Source organism: Silene latifolia, chromosome 11 (genome assembly GCF_048544455.1).
Source record: "Silene latifolia isolate original U9 population chromosome 11, ASM4854445v1, whole genome shotgun sequence".
Taxonomy (NCBI): Eukaryota; Viridiplantae; Streptophyta; class Magnoliopsida; order Caryophyllales; family Caryophyllaceae; genus Silene; species Silene latifolia.
Window position 1 is genome coordinate 17,378,926 of NC_133536.1, and position 21,351 is coordinate 17,400,276.

Genomic DNA, 21,351 nt, shown 5'->3' on the forward strand with positions numbered 1-21,351 from the left:
TTTTCAACAAATCTCCTTTAATACTGATATTTTACGTCCAAAATCAAGATGGAAAAAAATTGACCATTTTAAGTTTTTGATAAAAAGTTTCCCATATGATATCAATCAATAATCAGTAAGTCTCCCTTGTGATCGCTGTGACGGGTATATTCGTCACGGGTTTGTGACGGGTCAAAAATCACCCACATGAGTAGATAAGACAAATTATAATGTTTAAGAGTTACAAATAATTTGTCTTTATCTGTTTACGTGGGTTTTATTTAATCCGTCACAAGCTTGTGACGAATACGGTCTGTCAGAAATGAAAAGTTGCCATCAATTTAACGCAATACAGCTCTAAAAACTCCACAAATAAATATACTCCGACAGTTGTAAATAGACACGGAAGTGACAGAGCGGCTGATATTCATAAATCATATCCCAACTCCAACACGAACAACTCCAGGAGTTCCTGCTGTTGCTATTTCTTATAACACCCACCAATTTGGGGGAATCCATGAAACCCTAATTCCCAATATTCAACACCAAAATTCAACGAGACAAAACCAAACGACGCGATGTTTCGTCGTTGCGTTGCGAAATCGGTGGAAGCACTTTCACGTATCGCCATTAAAAGAGCTTGTAAGTTTGCTCTTAAGAAGAAGCTTGGTCACTTCATTTTAGGTGATATTGATCTTCATCAGCTTGATGTTCAACTTGCTGCTGGTGTTATACTTCTTTCTGATCTTGCTATTAACGTTGACCTTCTCAATTCTAAGGTATGTGAAACTAAATATTGATTTCGTAGTTGAATTGTGTGTTATTATGTAATGGCGGAAATAGGATTTGTAGTTGCGGTAGGGAATTCAGTGGCGGAACCGGGATTTTTAGTTGTAGGGGAGGGATTGAGGGAATTATGTGTAAATTAGAGAAAAGAAAGTCGAATTTTGTAAGTCAGGAAATGAATTGCGTGTTATGGGACGGGCAATTTCGTAGGGTGAACTAGTAATGGAATAAGATGAACTGGAAGAAAAATCGAGAATTTTAACTCAAAACTTCGAAATTTGCATTGCTCGGGACTCTTAGGGTGTGTTTGGATTGAGGGATTTGGAGGGAAAAGAGAGGGAGGGAGAGTAGGGGTTCTAAAATCCCTTGTTTGGATAGCAAATAAAGGTGGAGAGAAATGGAGGGGGAGAGATTTGGAGGGATCCATTTTCCCTCCTCAAAGCCAAATCAAAATCTCTCCACAATAGCCAAGATTTGGAATGAATTGTATCCAAACACCCACACCCCATTTGCCCTCCCCTTCCCTTACCTCCCTTTCTCTTCCCTCCTTCCTCCTCCCCTCCCTTTCTCTCCACTTTTGCTATCCAAACACACCCTTAGTGCCGGCAACGGTGCTTTTGGAGGGTGGGAGTGGCGGAAACAAGATTTGTAATTAGGAGCGAAAAATTCAGAGAGGAAAGTGTTGATGGAATTAGTTAAATTAGAAAAAAACTTGCAATTTTTAGCTAAAGACTTGAAAGTTGTCGTTGGTTGGGGTAGCTCCCATTGGTTTTGGCAATAGAGGTCTGGATTGAACTAGAAATTTAATCAAACTTCGGAAATCTTACATAGTACTTCTAATATTCCATTGCTTAGGGTAGTGACTTCCCTTGTTGGCTTCCTTAGTTCTGACACGGGTTTAATGAGCAAAGGTGTATCTATCTTTTCCAGTTTGCTATGGAGTGGTTAATTGTGTATAATTATGTTTTGCTTGATTTTGATCAGTTGAGTCAAACTTCGATAATTAGAGTGAAGGAAGGATCAATTGGCTCTTTGTCTGTGAAATTGCCTTGGAGTGCGGGAGGTTACGAAGTCGAGGTGGATGAGCTTGAGCTTGTGCTTTATCCATTTTGTGGTGACGAATTGGGTGGTGTAGTTGAAACCCATGATTCCGGTGTGTGTTACAGTACATTTCATGATGACTGTGGGAAAGGTGAAGCTGACGATGTGTGTACATCGTCGGCTGCTGCTGCTTCTGTTGATGTTCATCAAGGAGTCAAGACTGTTGCTAAATGGGTTCAACAATTGCTTACACGCTTCCATGTCAGAGTAAAAAATGTGATTGTCGCTTTTGATGCGTGTGTAGATAACGATGGTAAAACAGATGGTTCTCATGAGGCATTGGTTCTCCGCGTCGGAGAAATTGAATGTGGAACTTGCCTTTCGGATAATGATGATGTGTCTGCCGATCGTTCCAAAGCAGCAGATCTTCTTGGGATGACCCACCTGACTAATTTCCTTAAGTTTCAAGGAGTTGTTCTTGATCTTGTTCGAATAAGTAGTGATGTCGATAAGCCATTGTCGGAATCAGCTGAGGTATCTGCTTCTTGTTCGTCCAAGGCCTCCCAACCTCTTATAATTGGCCATAAAGGTGGTTTTGGTGGTAGTATAAAGCTCTCTATTCCCTGCAAAGATGGATCTTTGGATATACGCAAAGTAGACGCAGACGTCAAAGTAGACCGTTTGATAGCCAAACTACAGCCCAGCACCTTGAAATGGATACTAACTACCTGGGATACGCTTCAAAACCTTGATAACAAGTTGGTTGGCAGTGTCTATCACATGGCGGCGGACACCCACTTGTCATCTTCGATACCGTTAGATAAGAAGACCACAGAAACTGAGAATCCAATTAATTTTGGTAATCCATTTAGAGAAAAAACCGCCATGGGTGTGCTCCTTAAAGAGTCTCAGTTCATACCGGATTGGATTCCCGACTCTTCCTCAGAAGAGGGATTTGAAGAGGCAGATCTAGGAGCCAGGTTTGTTTAACTTTTGCCTATGACTTACTGCCCCTTTCATGTGTTTTTCTATGTTTTCAAATATAATATTCAAGGTTTTGAGTGCATTTTCAGCAGCTTTCTGAATTTTGAAAATGCGTGAAGGTTATAGTTTCAGTCATTGAATACTCAATTGTTGCCTTGGCTTGTTGCAGTGTGGATCAGTTTTTCGAGTGTTTAGATGGGATGAGAAGTTCCCACTCTGTATTGGGCAGCAGCGGCATGTGGGGTTGGACTTCTTCTTATATCAGTGCCATAACTGCTGCTTCAAATCTTGCTTCTGGTTCTCTGAATATGTCTGCTGGTATGTTTGTATCTTCTATCTGATCTCAAGTTCTTTATCTTGTCTCTTGACCTAAGTAACAGCTGGCCATTTCCGACAGTTTGCTAGCTCTTGTCAATCATCTCTTTTGAAAGAGGGTAATGTAAATTTGAATTCGTTACTCGTTCTGGCTTAGGAACGAGAAGATAATAGATCTTTGCTGTGTGGCATGCCATGGCTACCTGAGAAGTAAAAACTTAAAAGTACATTTGAATATCTACGTAGTTATGTTTCAGTTTTGTAAGTCAAAACTAAGTTTCTAGTAGTTTCCGTTGAAGATTTGTTAGATAATGATGGACATTAACTAATTTAAAGAGGAGTTATTTTTTATTCTATTGAGTCTCTTAAAGCTGGAAAACTAGTCTGACGGTTATATACTGTCCTGTATGAAATAAGATAATTTGATAGATACACATGTTGAAGGAATAATCAAAGCTGTTCTGTCTTGCATCCGAGCTTAGCACTCATTTTACTTTACTAAAATCATCTAAATTGATGGTGTAGCTATTTTTTCCTGAATCCTGATGTGAAAGCCTCTCTGAACTTCTTGTTTCAAATCATTCTTAACAGAGCAGCAGCTTTTGCAAACAAATCTTAAGATTAGTTTTGTTGGGGTTTCTGCATTTTATTCCTTTCTTGATGAGGATCAATTGACTCAACTCGGCCCAACCGGGGAGCAACTTGATGCTAATCCAAATGTTCATCATCTTGGGTTAATATGGGAAGACATTGTTGTAGCAGTTCAGGTATTTCTTGTGTTTGAAGTTCTCTATAAATCCTATTTTTGCGCTCTGTTTTGTGCTTCTGAGGTTCCTGCTCTCTGAACTTTGAAAATTGGCAAGATAAACAGGTTTTTCCCAAGACTTGGAGACTAGAAGCAACTGTGGATCATATTGTCCTAAATGAGTACATGTGCCAGTGGGGGGATTCTGTGGATCTCACATTGCATGATCATGTTAATGATCATAATAGTCAGACTCTCTTGATTCAAGATTTGCAAAGAAGAGTTCAGAAGGCTCTGCCTTACAGTCCCTTTTTTGGTGAAACATCAAATGTGAGAGATTCTGGTGCTCCGAAAAATATGGAGGCTCCATCTAGCGTCTGCTGCTCGGCAAACCAAGAGTGTAGGAGCGATATAGTGACTGTTACGTTGTTTGAAACTTCCGGTGCTACTCATTGTCTATTTTCGGCAAGCTCTGGATCATCTGGTGGGTCTTCTACAGGGCAAGCATCATTATCACTCAAGCTGCCACCATTTGTTTTTTGGCTAAGCTCTGATCTGGTTAACATGTCCTTGGATATTTTACGAAACTTTGATGATTTTTCTAGAGAGAGTAAAGCAACAATTAATGTCTCATCTGAAGCCCTTAAAGAGCAAGCTGCTGCTCAGTCTAGTGTGAGTTGTAGCTCTAATCAACATTCTACTTCTATACCTAGTAAAGGGGCCTTGGTAGGAAACGTATTACTTCCTCATGGCAGAATATATTTATGCTTTCCTTTAAATAAAGACAAAAGTCTCAGAAGTTTTTCCTCCTGGAATGAATTTATTGCTCTTGATTTTTCCTCCCCATCAAATCTTATGGAACTAAAACCTGAGGTGCCTGCTTTTGTTAGAGAAAAAACACATGGAAAGCAAGATTCTTCATCTCCTTCCCACTCCATGCATCTTAATGTTGCTATTCTCAATTTGTACTATATCATTGGCCTTGAGGATGATAGTTTTGATGTTGAGCAAGGAAGCCATAAATTTTGTGCTCACAGAGTTCTGTCTCTTGGTAGCAGAACTGATTGGAGTCGTCTAATCAGTGTGGTCAGGCGTGAAAATGCAGTAACTGGTGCTTGGATTAAGAAGAGTGCAAAGCTTTTTGCTACATCAGATGGTCCAACTTGTAAGGCGTCATCAAGTGATTATGAGTTTGCCTCTGTATCTTCTTTGGAACATAGAGATAATCTCTCTTCTTTAAAAGAAAAGCTGGTTTTGAGCTCAAAATTATGTCTTCATGTTTGTGTACCATCTACAGTGGTTATCCTCAGCAGCACCAATTATTTATGTTTGGTTGACCTTGTGAAGCAGACTATCAATTCATTTGCCTCTGTTGGCAATGACACAGATCATGAAGATAAAAAAAATGCTATCAGCCAAACATCAATCCTTGTTGAGTGTGGTCTGGTAGAAATTCTTTTGGAACTAGGCCAGGGCAGTTGCGTGAAAAGCTCATTGCAGAGAGAGCTTCCAGGGTCATGGCATTCGTTACGATTGGAAGTCCGGAATTTTGAAGTGCTTTGTATATCTGATCTCGGAGCTGTTACTGGTGCTCATTTTCTATGGATATCCCATTCTGAAGGGAAGTTGTGGGGTTCTGTCTCTATGGAGGCTGATCAAGATTTCATGCTCATCTCTTTTAACAATAGTTCAAATGGACGTGGAGACGGAGAAGGCTCAAATGTTTTATCTTTCAGGCCAGCGGGCTCTAAATTTGTGCTTATGTCTGATCCAGACAGTTCCCATGATTTTATGTCTGTGGTTTTGAAATGTGGAACCATTATCGCGCCAGGTGGTCGATTAGATTGGCTGGATAAGCTTTCCTCTTTCTTTAGCTTGCCATCTCCTGATGTGGAGCTAAGTACTGACTGTAAGTTAGAGAAGGAGGATTCTAAAGGAGTTGCCTTTGTAATAAAACTTCTTGATGCTGCACTGAGTTACGAGCCATATTTTAGGAAGTCAGAAGTCAATGAAGAACGTGCTCATTCTAGGTCTCATGTGAGTGTTAGCCTTGAAGATAAGTCACATGACCCACATGTTGCCTGCTTGTTGGCTGCATCATCTCTGATGCTTTCTAACACAGTGTTAGCAGATAGCCTTGACAATGATTACAGAATCAGACTTCAAGATGTAGGTCTTCTTCTTCATGAAGTCTCAAGAAGTGAATTAATTTTGGATGAATACAGTGCTGGTTATTTGCTTGGATTAGGCTATGTGAAAGTCGCAGAGGAGGCTCTCATTAATGCAATCTTGAAGGTCAACTCTGAAGATGACGTATCTTGGGAACTGTGGTGCTCTGAAATGAACATAGTTCTCCGCACTTGTCATGATACAACCTTTGGCTTAATACGCTTGGCTTCCCAAATCCAGCAGCTTTTTGCCCCAGATATCGAGGAGTCACTGGTACACTTACAAAACAGGTGGATCAATTTTCAGGAAGCACAAGGAAGAGAAGATCTACAAGGGTCATCAGAAAGCAGCAGCATTTGTTCACCTGCAAGATCTCAGTCACAACATATGGTTCCAGATTCAAACGATATATCTGAGCTAGCTGGCTTGATGGGTGAAATATGTGAAGATGCCTTTTTGCTGCGAGAAAAAAGTGTAGAAACTTGCAATGGGTCACAACTCAGTAGGGATTTGAATGATGTGGGTCCTAGCTCCTCGGATGCAAGACCTGAAAGTTTTCTGGAACTTGGTCATACTAAGGGTAAAATAATAGAAGAATATTGCTTATCAGATTTAAGATCCTTGTCAGACCTAACAATCAATAGCCATTTTGGGGAAGAGATTTCTAAGTTGAATTTGGTGAGAAGTGGAAGTTTGAATCTTCAAGAAGGAAATAGTGGATGGTATGAGAGGCCCCCCTTAAGAATTGTTGAAAATTATGTTGCAGATAAAACAGATCGTACTTGTTTAAAACAATTAATCGAATGCCAGCAATTTGATAAAGAACACAATGGTTCCCGACTATACAAAGGGCGTGTATTTCTAAAAAATGCAAACGTTAAATGGCAGATGTATGCTGGTTCTGACTGGCGTGAATCGGGGCAATCCCGGAAAATTTGTGGAAGAGATGGCTCGGTGTATCTAGAACTTGCGTTTATTAGCATGGACATTCAATACGACATCTTTCCAGATGGGGGCATGTGTACATCAAAACTCTCTGTTTCTGTTCAAGATTTTCATCTCTCTGATCAAAGCAAAAATGCACCATGGAGACTGGTATGCTCATATTTCTTGGATGTACAAATAGTACTATATACTCACTTGATAATACTATGTATAATTCTTTCTCCTGATCTATTAGGTGCTTGGATACTATAATTCTAAGGAGCACCCCAGAGAATCTCTATCTAAAGCATTTAAGCTTGACTTGGAAGCTGTCAGACCAGATCCAATGACTCCCCTCGAGGAGTATAGGTATGCACTTTATATCCCCAAGTCTCCTATTTTCTCGAGTTCATGCTCCTAGGTTTCTTATGGGTGCGGTTTTTAGAAATGGTTTATGAAGATGTTTAGTAGCATTTTGCGACTCTTTGCAAGTTGTGAGTCTCAAATGAAGTGTTGAATGGCGCCGTTTTGGAAAGTTGGACTGCCATCAAAGGTCAGACACGGGATATGCCAGTGTTGAAGTAGCATAGGTATTAGCTCCATTGGAGTCTAGAGGATGGATGGGAGATGTTAAATTTATTAAAGCTTTTTGAAATAAAGCTGATGACTGCATAGTTTACTAGATCACTGTTGTTTGTAGTCCATCTTGAAATGTGTCTCGGTGAAAGGTTTATATGTGGCTTAATTGACTCTGAAGGTTTGTTGTTAATATGAACTGATTTTTGGAGAGAAAACCGTAATTCTAATATGTGCAGGAAGATTTAAATAGACAGTTTTTGAGATACATAATGAAGTGTGTGTTCACTGTGCGTCTGTGCCTGTATATTGTACTTAGACCCTCAAGAACTATTGACTGGACTTTTGGCATTCGTTAGCCAAGCTATCTTGCACTGGGACATAAGACAATAGATGTGTATTAGTTTCGACAATTAAACCCATTGTACTTTGTCCCTTTTTTATATAGTTCAGAGAAAATATTGATTAAAGGACACCAAGGAGGTGACAAAATTAGCCTTTGGCTTTATTCAGTACCTTGAGCCCTGGAGATTTGTAATGTTTGACCTCTCATGAGAAAAGAGAAATTAAAAATTAGTTTTAGATTTTTAGTATTTTTTGCATCTTCAACTTTTAATAATATTTGTGATAAGAGAATATTCATCTTCCACTTCAATTGAGACATCTTCTCCTATATAACCTAGTGCGAGGACTCTCGCTTGTGGGGTTTGGGAAGCAAGATGTATGAACTGCTGATACTGGCTAATTTCTACAATGACCCTTGTTTGTGTGGTTTATTACAATTGGTGGTTATTGATGAATATTAGTATATTAATAAAATAACAAGGCAGTGATCGTCCCTCTTGCGCAGTTCTTTGCGAGTGCAACAAGTCTAACAAGCAGCTGTTTGCAGGTTACGTATAGCTGTCCTTCCTATATTATTGCATCTTCATCAGAGCCAGCTTGACTTTCTGGTTGCCTTCTTTGGAAATAAGGGGTCCCCAGTTGAACAACAAGGTGATACAGAGGATTCAGGTGTATCAGATGTAAGTCCAAGTAGAGACAATAAGTTCAATGATGATGGCATCGCTGAGGAGGCATTGCTTCCATTTTTCCAGGCAAGTGTTCAGCTGTGTAGTTGTCTATTTCTTCTTACAGTTTGATAAGAGAGTAAGTTTTGCATTTTTTCCGGGATTTGTCATCTTTTGGGTTATCCTCCCGGCTCCCTCCTATCCATTCATTGGGTTACCTATTTCATTTTTTACTGTCCCAATCAATTGCTTATGTTACTATTTTGGGTAAGATTCATGCTAGCTGAGAACATCTTTAGAATAAGGCCGCTATTGTTATTATATGCGCTGCTGATCATTTTGGTATATTGATTTATTTTTCTTTGAGGCTCCACTGAAGAGGTTTGAAATAATCAAATTCTCATTGTCGTGTATAATTCTAATGTCCAAGACTATCGAATGGTTTCTACCTTTAACAATCTGGTGACTGCTGTGATGGGTGGGGTATCTGGTGACAGTCCTTTCCCATGAGTGATGCATATATGATCGTAGTCGATATATATATTTATATGTTTCCTTGGTTTTGATTTCAGAATTTTTTATGAACAAATATTTTGATAAGCATTTCTATCCTAATCGATTCAGTTTATCTGATTTACTAGGGTCTGAGTAGCATTTTTTGTGAAGTTGATGTTTAAAAACCACATTTATTCGGCCGATGTCCAATCTATTGAAAATTACAACCTCACTCCAATGGTACTTTGACTCAGCAACAAGTTCCCAATATGGATGGTTTTTGATAATCATGTTTTGGCCTCAAAAAGTTCAAGTGCTATATGTCTGAGTATTGAGTGCCCGGCACGAGCTCTTTAGGATTATTAAATAGTTTGAGCGACATAGCCACACATGATTCCCATATAAATCGGTGTTACAGGGTCTTAGGGCGATTTATTTGATTCTTAGAGAGGATATAGTTCATTAGAGAAAAACTTTAGGAAAGCGTAGACTTAGGACAACCTTTTGAATCTATCTTCGGAAGTCCCATAAATCTCCTGCTAATATTTTAGTCATAGAAGGCACGCTGGGAGAACACTCACACCAAAGGGACATGATAATATGATATAGAAAACAAATTTGTATTCTCAATATAATTTTTTTTGTATAATACCCTTTAGTTAGCGTTTGGAAACACGGATTTCATTTCGAATCATCAATTTCAAATTAGAAAAGTGAGATAACAAAAATTCAAATTTTTTTGTTTATGAGGCTGTGCTTGGTGTCGAGTAGTTATGGATTTTATTGGAAGCTTAAATAAGTTGCTCATAGTGTAATATTAATGGCTATTTGGCGAGCTTACTGGCATTTTATGCAATTGTTGCAGAAGTTCGACATCAAGCCCTTTGTTGCAAGAGTTGATTACTCTCCTAGCCGTATTGATCTTGCTGCATTGAGCTCGGGCAAGTATGTGGAACTTGTAAATCTAGTTCCATGGAAGGTAACTAATCGTGGGCTATTATTATACTCCTATTGTTTTATATGATCTGAAAATAATACTCTTTTCAATTTTGAATCTTGTAATCATATATGGTAAATAATAGTGATTAGCAGAGCATTAGATTATTTGACTACGTTTATGGCCATCCATCATTGTAATATAGGAAAAAGGACCTATATCCTTATGCGTTGTTCTACCTCAATAGTAAGCTTAATCTAGTGAAATTCAGAAATAGTGGAATTGAGGGGCTAACACTTGAGGGTAAGGCTTCCATAAGTAAGAAGCCAAAGAGTTAAGCTTCAATTTTCAGATTATTGCATTTAGAAGCTAAGATGACACTTGTTCAATTTTGTAGAAAGCTACGCTTTATAATAATGATAGAGAATAAGTCGTTTAGGTTCTTTGTGGATGTTTTCAACTCCAAGGAGTAAGGGGTGCTTGTCATTGGTTGATTTTTGATAAGATGCTACATATTACACAATGTGGACTTAGATGTTTCTTATCTTTTGTGTGTGTTGTAAATGAGTGACACTGTTGATATCTTTGTAACGATTTATGAGCAATGAAATACTCAATACAGGGAGTTGAGCTGCAACTCAAACATGTTCAAGCTGCTGGTGTTTATGGCTGGAACAATGTTTGTGAAACAGCACTTGGGGAATGGCTAGAAGATATTTCTCAAAATCAGGTTTCACTTGCACTATTTACGATAAATTAGTATGGCATTATATCATTCTTATATGTTTCTTGAATCTTAACTGTTACTAATGAAGACTCTTTTATAAAATTAATGTAGATTCACAAGTTATTAAAGGGGCTTCCAACCATTCGATCCTTTGTTGCTGTTGGCTCCGGTGCTGCAAAATTGCTATCTTTGCCAGTGAAGAATTACAAGAAGGATTACAAATTGGTGAAGGGTTTACAAAGAGGTAGCCATTTCTTATCTTGGTTGATTCTTTGTGTTTGTGAGGAAATGAGAGTAAAGTGCGTATATAAAGAGCATGACTTGGATTAGGCTATCGTTCTATATCTTATGTGGTTAGACCATGTGAGCTTTCATAGTGAAATTATATTTTTTTATTAATACCTCATTTGACTTCTTAAAAGCTCATACAGAAACCTTCAATACTAAACTTGTTTGTCCAAAACAAATGGTAAGATGGCCTCTCCCAAGTTCTAATGATAATTTCATATTGGACAAAATTATTAGTGTTACACTCTCACCTGCACTTAACTTTTGTTCTCTATATAGATAAGAGTATTCTTGATAGCTCGATAGCCTAATCCTTTAGATCTATGTTTTTTTTTTTTGTGTGTGTGTGTGTAAACTATCCGGTTTAATCCGGATTCGAGCCGGGTAGGACCACTAGGACGGTAAAGCTCTCCTCGTGAGTTTTAACACTGGTGCGTTCCCAGGGCTCGAACACGAGACCTCTGGTTAAGATAGAACAACCCCTTGCCAGTTGATCTAAGTGCTCATGGGTATCCTTTAGATCTATGTTGGTATACGAGTCTCACCTCACCCCCTTTTATCTCTTTTTTTATATGGGCGTCATACCTTGAGTGTCCTTTAATCAATATCCTCTTGTTGAACTAGAAAGTAATATGTACAACTAAATTTGCTAATTAATACTCCCTCCATTTTTGGTTTTCTTCCTACTTTCTCTTATGGGAAGTTTTTTTTCTCTTCCCACTTCTCATTCTTTTTATTTGTAGTTACTTTGACCAAACTATCCTCCTGAACATTCTATAATTACAAAACTTGCCACTACCCCCAATCACTTACACTTCAAATTTTAACCTAATAAATCCCACACCCCCTTCCCCGCCACCCCACCACTCCATCAGCGTACTCACCACCGAGCACCCTAGTCCCATCCAACACTCTCCACCTCCTCGTTTTCCGACCACTTGAGGGTCACCAAAATCGGCCTCTGCCAAATCTGCTCCTCTAGGAGGTTTTGTGGGTCATGGGGAAGTTTTTAGGTCGGTGGTGGTGGTGGTATTCAGTGGTGTAAGGAGATGATTAAAGGCCTATTGGTGTTTGTGGTGATGGATGGTGGTGGTGTTGTTAAGCGGTGTTGGGAGGCGATAAAGGGTAGTCGATGCCTCGATGGTGATGGATGGTGTTAATGATGTTCGGTGGTGTTTACAGTAGTGATTGACTGATGATTGTGGTAGGTGGTGTTGATGGTATTCACGGGTAGTGGTGTATTTTTGGTGTATGAAGGAATGGGGAATAAGAGTGAGAAGGGTACTTTTGTCATTGTCCCACTTTTATTGAAAAGTGGTAGAATTGGAATGGGAAGATAAAGAATAAAAAAACCGGGGGAATATCATGCAAGTTGTGTTTGAAAGTATGTCTGGTGGATTGAAAGGTCCCTCTTCAGTGACTTGGGATATCATTTTTTGGGTTTTTTGTCAAACACAACCTTTAAAAAACTTTTTTTTCCAAACACCACCTTTAAAAAAAAAGTTTGTCAAACACAACCTTTAATAATTTATTTTTTGTCAAACACGACCTTGTGGTCGGGGGGGTTTCTGTGATATTTTTATTAGGGTTATGATGCTTTATTTGGTCTGAATTTTGGTATGTAGGTAGAGGGGAGTGCAAGGTAGGTCGTAGTTGTGGTGGTTGCGGTGGTTGTTGCTTGCAAGTGGTGGTTCGAGAGGAGTAAATTGACTCACGAATAAGTCATACTTTAACTTTTTTTTATTTGTATTTACCTCCACTTCGCTCCTCCATCCCTACTTTACACACCGATAGACCCCATATAAAGCCACCTATTACCACCATATTGATAACCCCTGGAAAGCTTACACTCCCACCTTTCCAACGAGTCTAAAAACACCTCAAACCGACCATGTTTGCTATTTCAAACATCGACTGAAAATCACCGCATTACAAGTGATCAAACTTTGGCCAAAAGGTCGTGTTTGACAAAAAATAAATTATTAAAGGTTGTGTTTGACAAACTTTTTTTTTAAAGGTGGTGTTTGGAAAAAAAAGTTTTTTAAAGGTTGTGTTTGACAAAAAATCCTCATTTTTTTAATTAATTGTCTTTATACTTAGCAAAGATCGTTCATTGTTTCATTTCCAGGCACCATATCATTTCTCAGAAGCATCTCAATCGAAGCTCTAGGACTTGGTGTTCATTTGGTAGCTGGGGCTCATGAAGTTCTGTTGCATGCTGAGTGTATACTTACACGCATGCAGCCGTCTGTTTCCCGACCTATGAGGAGTAAACTGAAGTCAAGCCGTGGGTCTGAGCAACCACAAGATGCTCAACATGGACTGCAACAGGTTAATATATATCTGCTTAGCTGCTTCTGTTTGGAAAATATATTACTGCCTATCTTATTTCCTTCACCACTTTCTCCCCCAAACTGTTGATTTTAGTGCAGATTATTTTATTTAATTTTTCTGTGATGTAGAGCCTTTTGTTAATTTCTGCAATGAGTTTGAGCTCCTTTGAAATCTGAGAGACTAACATTATGAGTGAACATTGGTACTTGTACGTTTATTTGACGTGATTGTTTAGTATGTCCATCCATTGATAAATGGGAATGGGAGGTACAAGATGGAGCCATTTAGTGATCTCAGCAAGCCAAATTATAATCATGTAGTACCTTTATTTGAAGAAAGGTAAATGGAACAGGGTTGCTGGAAGCTTGTTTGAAGAATCATTACCTAGTACCTAAGCTTTCATGCATTCATTTATTCTTTCCATTGTCAGTGGATGACACATATTGCGGAAACATTACAGTAGTATTCTGTCAACAAAAAGATAATTGAAAGGCAATAGGTTATGTTTATGGTTATGTCTATATCTTCCGTGAACATAAAAAATAGTTGAAAGGCCAATAGGTTATGTCTGTGTCACGTCTATATCTTTTGTATTACTAAATATCACCCATGACCATAGCGAATGCTTTAAATGATGGCCCAGACGAGATCCCCTCCTTTAAAAGCTATTTTGATGATATTAGTGGGGTTCAGTGTAAGACATATTTCTTCTCTGTTGTGTGTTTCTAGCATTTTTTGTTGGTCAAAGGTTTATGGATTATATGTGGAAAGGGTTCAATGATCTGTTCACTGTTTCAAATTTTAATCTAGCAACATTACTTAAGAATATTAAAGCAACATTACTTCAGAATATTAAGTCGCAAAATTTGACAGGCGTGTGAGAGACTTAGCAGTGGTTTGGGAAAGTCTGCATCTGCAATAATTCATAGTCCATTAAAAACGTATCGGCGTGATGGTAGTGCTGGTTCAGCTCTGGTGACAGCTTTCAAGGGAGCTCCTGCTGCTGCCATAGCGCCTGCTTCTGCTGCTGCACAAGCTCTTCACTCTGCTCTTGTTGGTGTCAGGAACAGGTTGGTATTATATCATTCCTGAATAATTTCTCATATATTGTTGAGTTATAAACCTAAATGATGCTTTTGCAGCCTTGATCCTGAACGTAAGGAGGAATCTATGAACAAATACTTGGGGCCAAATCACTCCTCGAAGTGCTGAATATGTCCCCTAAATCATGTTTCCGTGTAGCATTTGCCAGTGCAGAGGGCATATAAGGGAGACTTCTCTGATCATGTGAGTTTACTAGTCCATTGTGTTGCTTTACTCGCATGTGTATATTTTGTGGTCATGGAATAACAATATTCACGCAAACTGACGACAATACTTGCTTGAGCTTGTTAGTGTGAGAGTCAACAAGAGCCCTTTTTACGATACCACTTAAGAATTCACAGCTTTCTAACCCTATGGCCTATATCCTTATTTCTCTCTACTTATGTCCACTCCCCTTCACCATCCACCAATCACCCATGTTGGCAGCCCTGGAAAACCATCCCTCAACCTTTGACAACAAGCCCACGACCATTACAACCAAACCCCATCATCAGCATCACCTAGGTTACCTACCTAATGGCAAACTCACCCGAAATCCCCCTTCCTCCTCTCCCCCTCATTTCTCTTGCCCCCAAGCTTCCCTCGCCTCCAGCGTAATTCAGCTTCGCACGTTCTTTCCTTCACCTACAACTCACCATCTACTTTACGATAAGAATTAATGATAGGCAGTCTCCTCTTGGCATCCGTGTCCCCATCCCAGATCTATATCATGTGTTTCGTGTTTGTATCTTCTTTTTTGAAAAGTATTACTTCGTATAACCCTTCTACTCAACTTAAAGTATCCTATTTCAAAAGTTAAAAACAGTTTTTTTTTTTCAAAAAAGTACGTATGGGACGGATTGAAAGGTGTGGGAGAAGAGAGGTAATGAGAGAGAGATGTGATTGCCAGTGAGAGTGGTCGTTCGACTAGAGATGGCCGATGGGAACATTGGGAGGAAGTCTACAACAACAACATCAGAGCCTTAATCCCAAAATGATTTGGGGTCGGCTGACATGAATCATCCTTTAGAACCGTCCGCGGGTGAACGCACCCCTCAAAATGCGAATAGAAAAGGGAAAATGAAAAACAAAAGGGAGAGCGAAAATGTAATGGAAAGTCAAGGTAAACTTAGAGGTTTTAAAATCGAATTCCGGATTTCTTTTATAAAAACTTAAAATTTAAATCGAGATAAAAGATTAAAACGATTTTGAAAACCGAAATAGAATTAAGGATTCGGAATGCCTGATATGGATAAACCAAACTCAACTCTACACTATGCAATTAAGAATAGTAGCAAAGGGAAGTAAGGGTCGAACCCAAGAGAAGGGGTTTAAGACTAAAAACTTGAATTGTAAACTATTGATTACTAAAGATAAGATTATAAACAAACAATGGTTATTCACAATGACAAACAATAGAGAGACATAAAAAGGGGGGTTTTTGAGTTGATTGGTGACATGAAACAAAGTGAAATTTGCAATCTTAGTCTAACAAGCAATATAACAAACACTTGGTGAGTAAGATGATTCAATAATTAAGAGAACTTGGTGCAATTCTTCCCTTGTAACCAACAATGGTAAAGTTTAACTCTTTAATAATTCTCCTCCTAATTTCTACCCAATACTTTCAAGTCAAGATAATAACATGCACAAATTAAACCATCTAAGCATGTCCTCCAAGTTTAATTAACAATTCATTAAACCATGAGTGCAAATCAAACATGAGCATTAAGAGTTGTGCCAAGACAAGAAGCTAGGATCAATTCTCACAAGATTAAACCATACAAATGAGAAAAGACATGAAATTTCCTACTTATTGCATGAATCCTTTAAACCAAATCAACATAGAACAAGCTTGCTCCAAACAATCCTAGATAGATTAAACAATTTCTCTAGAATTTGCAATAGTTGAACAAATAAGAAGCATGGATGGCCAACCCAAACATAAACTCATTCAACATGAAGATTAAGCATAAGGAAAGATCATTAGATAAATAAAAGGAGATTAAAAGAGTCTTACAATACCAAAGTTGGAGACTTTGGATGAATTACACCAAGAAGGGAAGGATTAGCCTTCCATAGTCTTCATAAAACCCAAAAACAAAGAAAGATTACAACTTGAAATGGAAATAGCCTTCTTAATTATTACAAGATTAAACCCTAAGAATGAGATTAGATGATATGATATGATGGTAGGTGAATGTCCTTTGGTCTTCAAATTCTCGGGGTATTTATAGGGCTGCACCGAAACCTAGAAAGATCCTCACTTAAGAAGCCCACAAAGAAGATTAGAAAAACCCGTAAAGCAGAGCTGCGCAGGCTGCGCAAACACTGTTCATGCCTGCGCAATTTTGCGCACTTGCGCACCCTGTTTGCGCAGGCTGCGCACAGGCTCGCATTTCTGGACTTCTATTTTCCACGAGCTAGACCTCTTCAATTTCCCTCATTTCTTCTAATCTTCATTTTTACTTCTCCCAACTAGCTTCCGGGTTACAAATGATCCTCTTGTGCCTTGTCATGACCTTTGAAAGGTGCCCTATTGCCGCTCGGGTTCCATGCATTAAGGATTGAGTGCCCAACCGAGTAAAAATGCACAAGTCACCACCATATAACCAATTGCCAATTGTTAGGAAAAGTGTACCAAAAGACCCATATTAAAAGACACGAGGGTGATAAAATCACCCTCTTAGACCGACACAATACATTACTATCAATGCCTTAAAAGTAAACCAAGTAAAATATATAAGAAAGTGGTTGCATATCGAGCATGTATGTCCAATTCTGAAGCACCAAATGTCCAAATGTATTCCTCGATGCAGATTGCGTTGTGTTTAGTTAATTTTTAAGGACGCCCAATTCCCTCGTGTAATCTGCCTTGGGGGCTTGTCGGCTTGCTTGAATTGCTTCGTAAGTTCTAATGCCTCTGGAGTGAGTTATCTGGACAACACCATTAATTTGCTAAATGCTTTCTCTTCAGGTGAAGATGGAACTTATTAAGAGGAGCAGCGAAACAATGTGGCTACGCTGTACATGTTGTATATAGTCAATTGATATTTTTTATTTTATTAATTAAATGACCTGTATGTTAGTTTTATTGTGGTGTATAGGTTTCTTAATCTCGTATTCAATTAAGTCACAGTAATGTGGCTTCTATTCGTTGTAACTTGTAAATGGAATAAGCTTATCAGATCAACCATCAGATGTACATAAATTCTTGTGTGTGGTTAACTTGTAAATTTGGATCTGATCTGTATGTCAATTTTTTTCCCAGTAGAAAGTTTATTGATCTGTAGACGAATGAATAATCACAGAGATGACGAGCCATCAACACGCGAAGAGAGATGACGGTAAAATTCAAATACTGGTGAAACAATAGAACTACTCCCTCTAATCCAGATTATTATCATCGTATGTTTTTATTGTAATTCCCTTGTGGTTCATTTGACACCAGGCAGAATAACTAATACTCGACGTCATGATATGTTATGGTCCCAGTATTTTTTTTTATAACAAAAATGGTTGTGATTGCCATGATTGTCTATGTCGCAATTATGCAACACAAATATGGGTGAATGGTGATAGTTGATACAAGTAAGAGTGTTGGGTCCACAACTTGTGATTACCTTACGGAGTTACAGGTGATTGCATTTGCCCGTGAACAAGTGACCGAGACGGATTGAGTATAAATTTATTCTTGAAACGGTCTTGACCATGTGACATATTCCATCAAACACATTACATATAAAAATAATTTCTTAACCATGTTTTTGCTTAATATTTTATTTGATCGTGATAATAAGAATATAAGATATACGGACCAAAAGGATATTTTATGTTTCTACTGATTAATTAGGAATATTTACTATTTCTTCACAAATTCTTGTTTAAGATGGCAATATCCGTCTTACACTTAAGACGGGTCAAATATAATGGTGAGACAAAAGAAGAATGCATATAGAATAGCAAATGTTTATCTTGTATATGCAGCAGTTATATTTAACCCGCTTTAATCTTAAAACGGATACTCCCATCTTAAGAAAGATGTAATCATATTTCTTATGCATAACACTAATTTAAATTTCACATAATTTTCCTCCATGGTAACAAGTCTTGCTCAGTGCATTAGATGCTTGTTAGGGCATCCACAATAGATGAACCTCTAAAGAGGTTTGTCACTTGACACATCACTAAATTAACAAACCTCTCCAATAACAAACCTATACATAACAATAGACAAACCTTTTCAAGGTTCATGTTATAGGACTCACTTCCAATTATCCATTTTTTTTTCTCTCATATGTTGGGTACAATTTAGGGACCACCACTTGCCATGTCATCCGACAAACCTGTATACAAATATGTAACCATTCCCATCTATGAACCTCAAACCCCATTCCCAACAATAGAGAGGTTTGTCAACAAACCTCTAAAAAGTACACAAACCTTTGTTGACAAACCTCTATTGTTGATGCCCTTAGTTGTGACTTGTAAATGTCATAAAAATAAGCAACAAAAAAGCATGCAAGATTCTTGGAAAGTAAAGGGAGTCAAGTCAACATCAAGTTATCAAAGTAAGAAAATCTACTCTTATTTTTCAAACTACACGAGTTATACAAAGAAGAATAATTGGTAAAAGTCGTAAAAAGAGGTTAAAAATATAACAAGTGTCCTCTTGTTTTTCAACTATGACAATGAAAGTCCTTTGGAGTTTGGACCGACCTAATCTCTTTAAGCCTTAAAAAAAGGTTAATATCTGCGTGAGACAATGCATTATGTGAAAAAATAACTCATTAACATTCAATGAAATATAGAAATGGACCGTCTTACGATTTAATCATTTTATTATATAACTTGTGTAAAGCATAACTATCCATTCATCAACTGTAAACAATGAAAGATCAATGAAAGTCCATTATATCTTAATGGACCGACCTAATCTCCTTAAAAGCATCATACAATCTTACATAACCTAATGCACACGTCTAGCTTATTGAGTCAATGCGTATTGTGACCAGTTCTGAAATAATTTATGACATTGACTCTTCACTTACCAAGTTCCAAGAGTAAGCAAAATAAAATGCAACTATGATCTACATTTTGCCAAAATTGCATTCATGCATAAATGCATTGTCGTCCTATTTCTTTAAGCACAAATTTTTGTTTGTGACGGACGCTATCCGTCACAAACAAGAGACGGGTACCATTTTACCTCATAAAGTACCCACTTTTTCTCTCTCTGCAACACTATTCATGTGGTCCCCTTTCTCCACTAACCCATTTTGTTACCATTTTATCTCACAAAATATCCGTCACAAATGGTAACCCGTCACAAGGGAGACCAATTGTTCTTTAAGACAACTTTATTATTTATAGAGTACTAACTAATCGATTAATAATGAAGTATCGTATTTCAAATCAACGTTTTATTTTTATGAAGTTACAAAAAACTTCGAAGAATTTTCATAATTAACCACCATATCGGCATGTACTATATTGAGCTTAAGATAAAAATGCTTGATAAAAAACAATGTTTTAAGTAGTCAAATAAAGTTAGTTTAATTTGGAAATTTTGTTCAAAAATTATTCAATAAACTAATACGGAGTTTTAAATCGTATACTTATATATTCTCATGTTGTACTTGAAATCGTATAAAACAGGTCAGCGACCTGAGGGTGACAGATTCAAAGTTTAGAAGGCATAGTCTAAGACCAATAACCTCCATAAGATTGATCTCGAAGAGACTTGAATCTTAGCTGCTAGAGAGTTCTACCCAAGTTTTAATCACTAGGCTCTACCTGTACAAATTCGAGTTTTCATATATTTTTTTTTTTTTATAAAATGTGGAAGAAGGCAAAGATCAAATAAACAAATAAGTAAGGGGAAGTAATAATATGATAATTGTATAATAATCACAAGGTTGAAATACACAAATTCTCATTTAAAACGGGTTGAGTATCACAATTAATTTATACATAAGACAAGAGCAGAATGCATTGAGAGTAGCGAACAATTTGTCTCATCTATGTAAGTAGGGTTATAAATAACCCATTTTATTCTTAAAACGTACTCCGTATATATATACGACTCGAAAAAGGCCTACTTATTGAAATAATAGAGGGCTTATATATAAAAGGGTCCTATATAAAAATACACAAGATGATGGAAGCATTGAAGCAAGATGCATGGCAGACGGCAGTTGATGCATATGATATTGTACGAGAGAGACACCATTCCTGATTCCTGACTGAATACGTACTGACCCCAATGAATTGAAGGGTCCTTTTTTTCTTATAAGTTATAACAACCCTGCATGTCTTAAATTGCTTTTTTATTTATTTGTTCAAACAATCAAACTAACTAACTATACAACATGCATGTATATGGTCGTATGGATCAGTCAAAGTTTGAATCTATATTTTTGTACTAAGTAATTATTGGAATGCTTAATTTAATCCACTTGATAATCGACTACACTCTAATTAACCCATATATAATTATAAATGTAGATCGAATTGGTTGTTTTAACCTAAAAACAAAACAAGTACTCCGTACATGATTATATAGAGTCGAAGCCATAAAGATAAAGAAAGCTTTCTTTCCGTTAAAAACCTAATCAATCACTACGAACAAAAACAAATAGTTCACATAACGACTCATAATTATGTATGGAGTAAGTGACTACTTAGTCCGGCCATAAGTTATACTTGTGCCTTCAATCTATTAGTCGTTACTTCAAACGACTATCACAATATCTGATTAAGGTTTTTCTGATATCTATCTAGGTTAGGATTTCTGTTTAGACTTTTCTAGTTATTTTGTATTGGTCCTTGAGAGTATTATATATATGAACTCTCTAAATCGCACCCTAACAATTATACATACCACAACAATTTTGTTATTTTTATCTGCACTCAAAAATCTGTACGTATCACCTCAATGTCAATAAAACTCTCCTCC

At 37.6% G+C, this 21,351-nt stretch overlaps 1 protein-coding gene across 1 annotated transcript; it reads left to right on the forward strand.

Moving 5' to 3' along the window:
* The first annotated feature begins 347 nt into the window (after positions 1 to 347).
* Positions 348 to 17,629, forward strand: LOC141611256 (autophagy-related protein 2). The gene is made up of 14 exons (XM_074429756.1): positions 348 to 758; positions 1,750 to 2,786; positions 2,960 to 3,108; positions 3,697 to 3,872; positions 3,977 to 7,114; positions 7,200 to 7,312; positions 8,412 to 8,616; positions 9,890 to 10,003; positions 10,584 to 10,691; positions 10,800 to 10,932; positions 13,105 to 13,307; positions 14,184 to 14,380; positions 14,453 to 14,597; positions 17,371 to 17,629. Exons 1-13 carry the CDS (start codon positions 558 to 560, stop codon positions 14,520 to 14,522), a joined length of 5,844 nt encoding a protein of 1,947 aa, XP_074285857.1. The 5' UTR covers positions 348 to 557; the 3' UTR covers positions 14,523 to 14,597; positions 17,371 to 17,629.
* Positions 17,630 to 21,351: the final 3,722 nt, after the last annotated feature.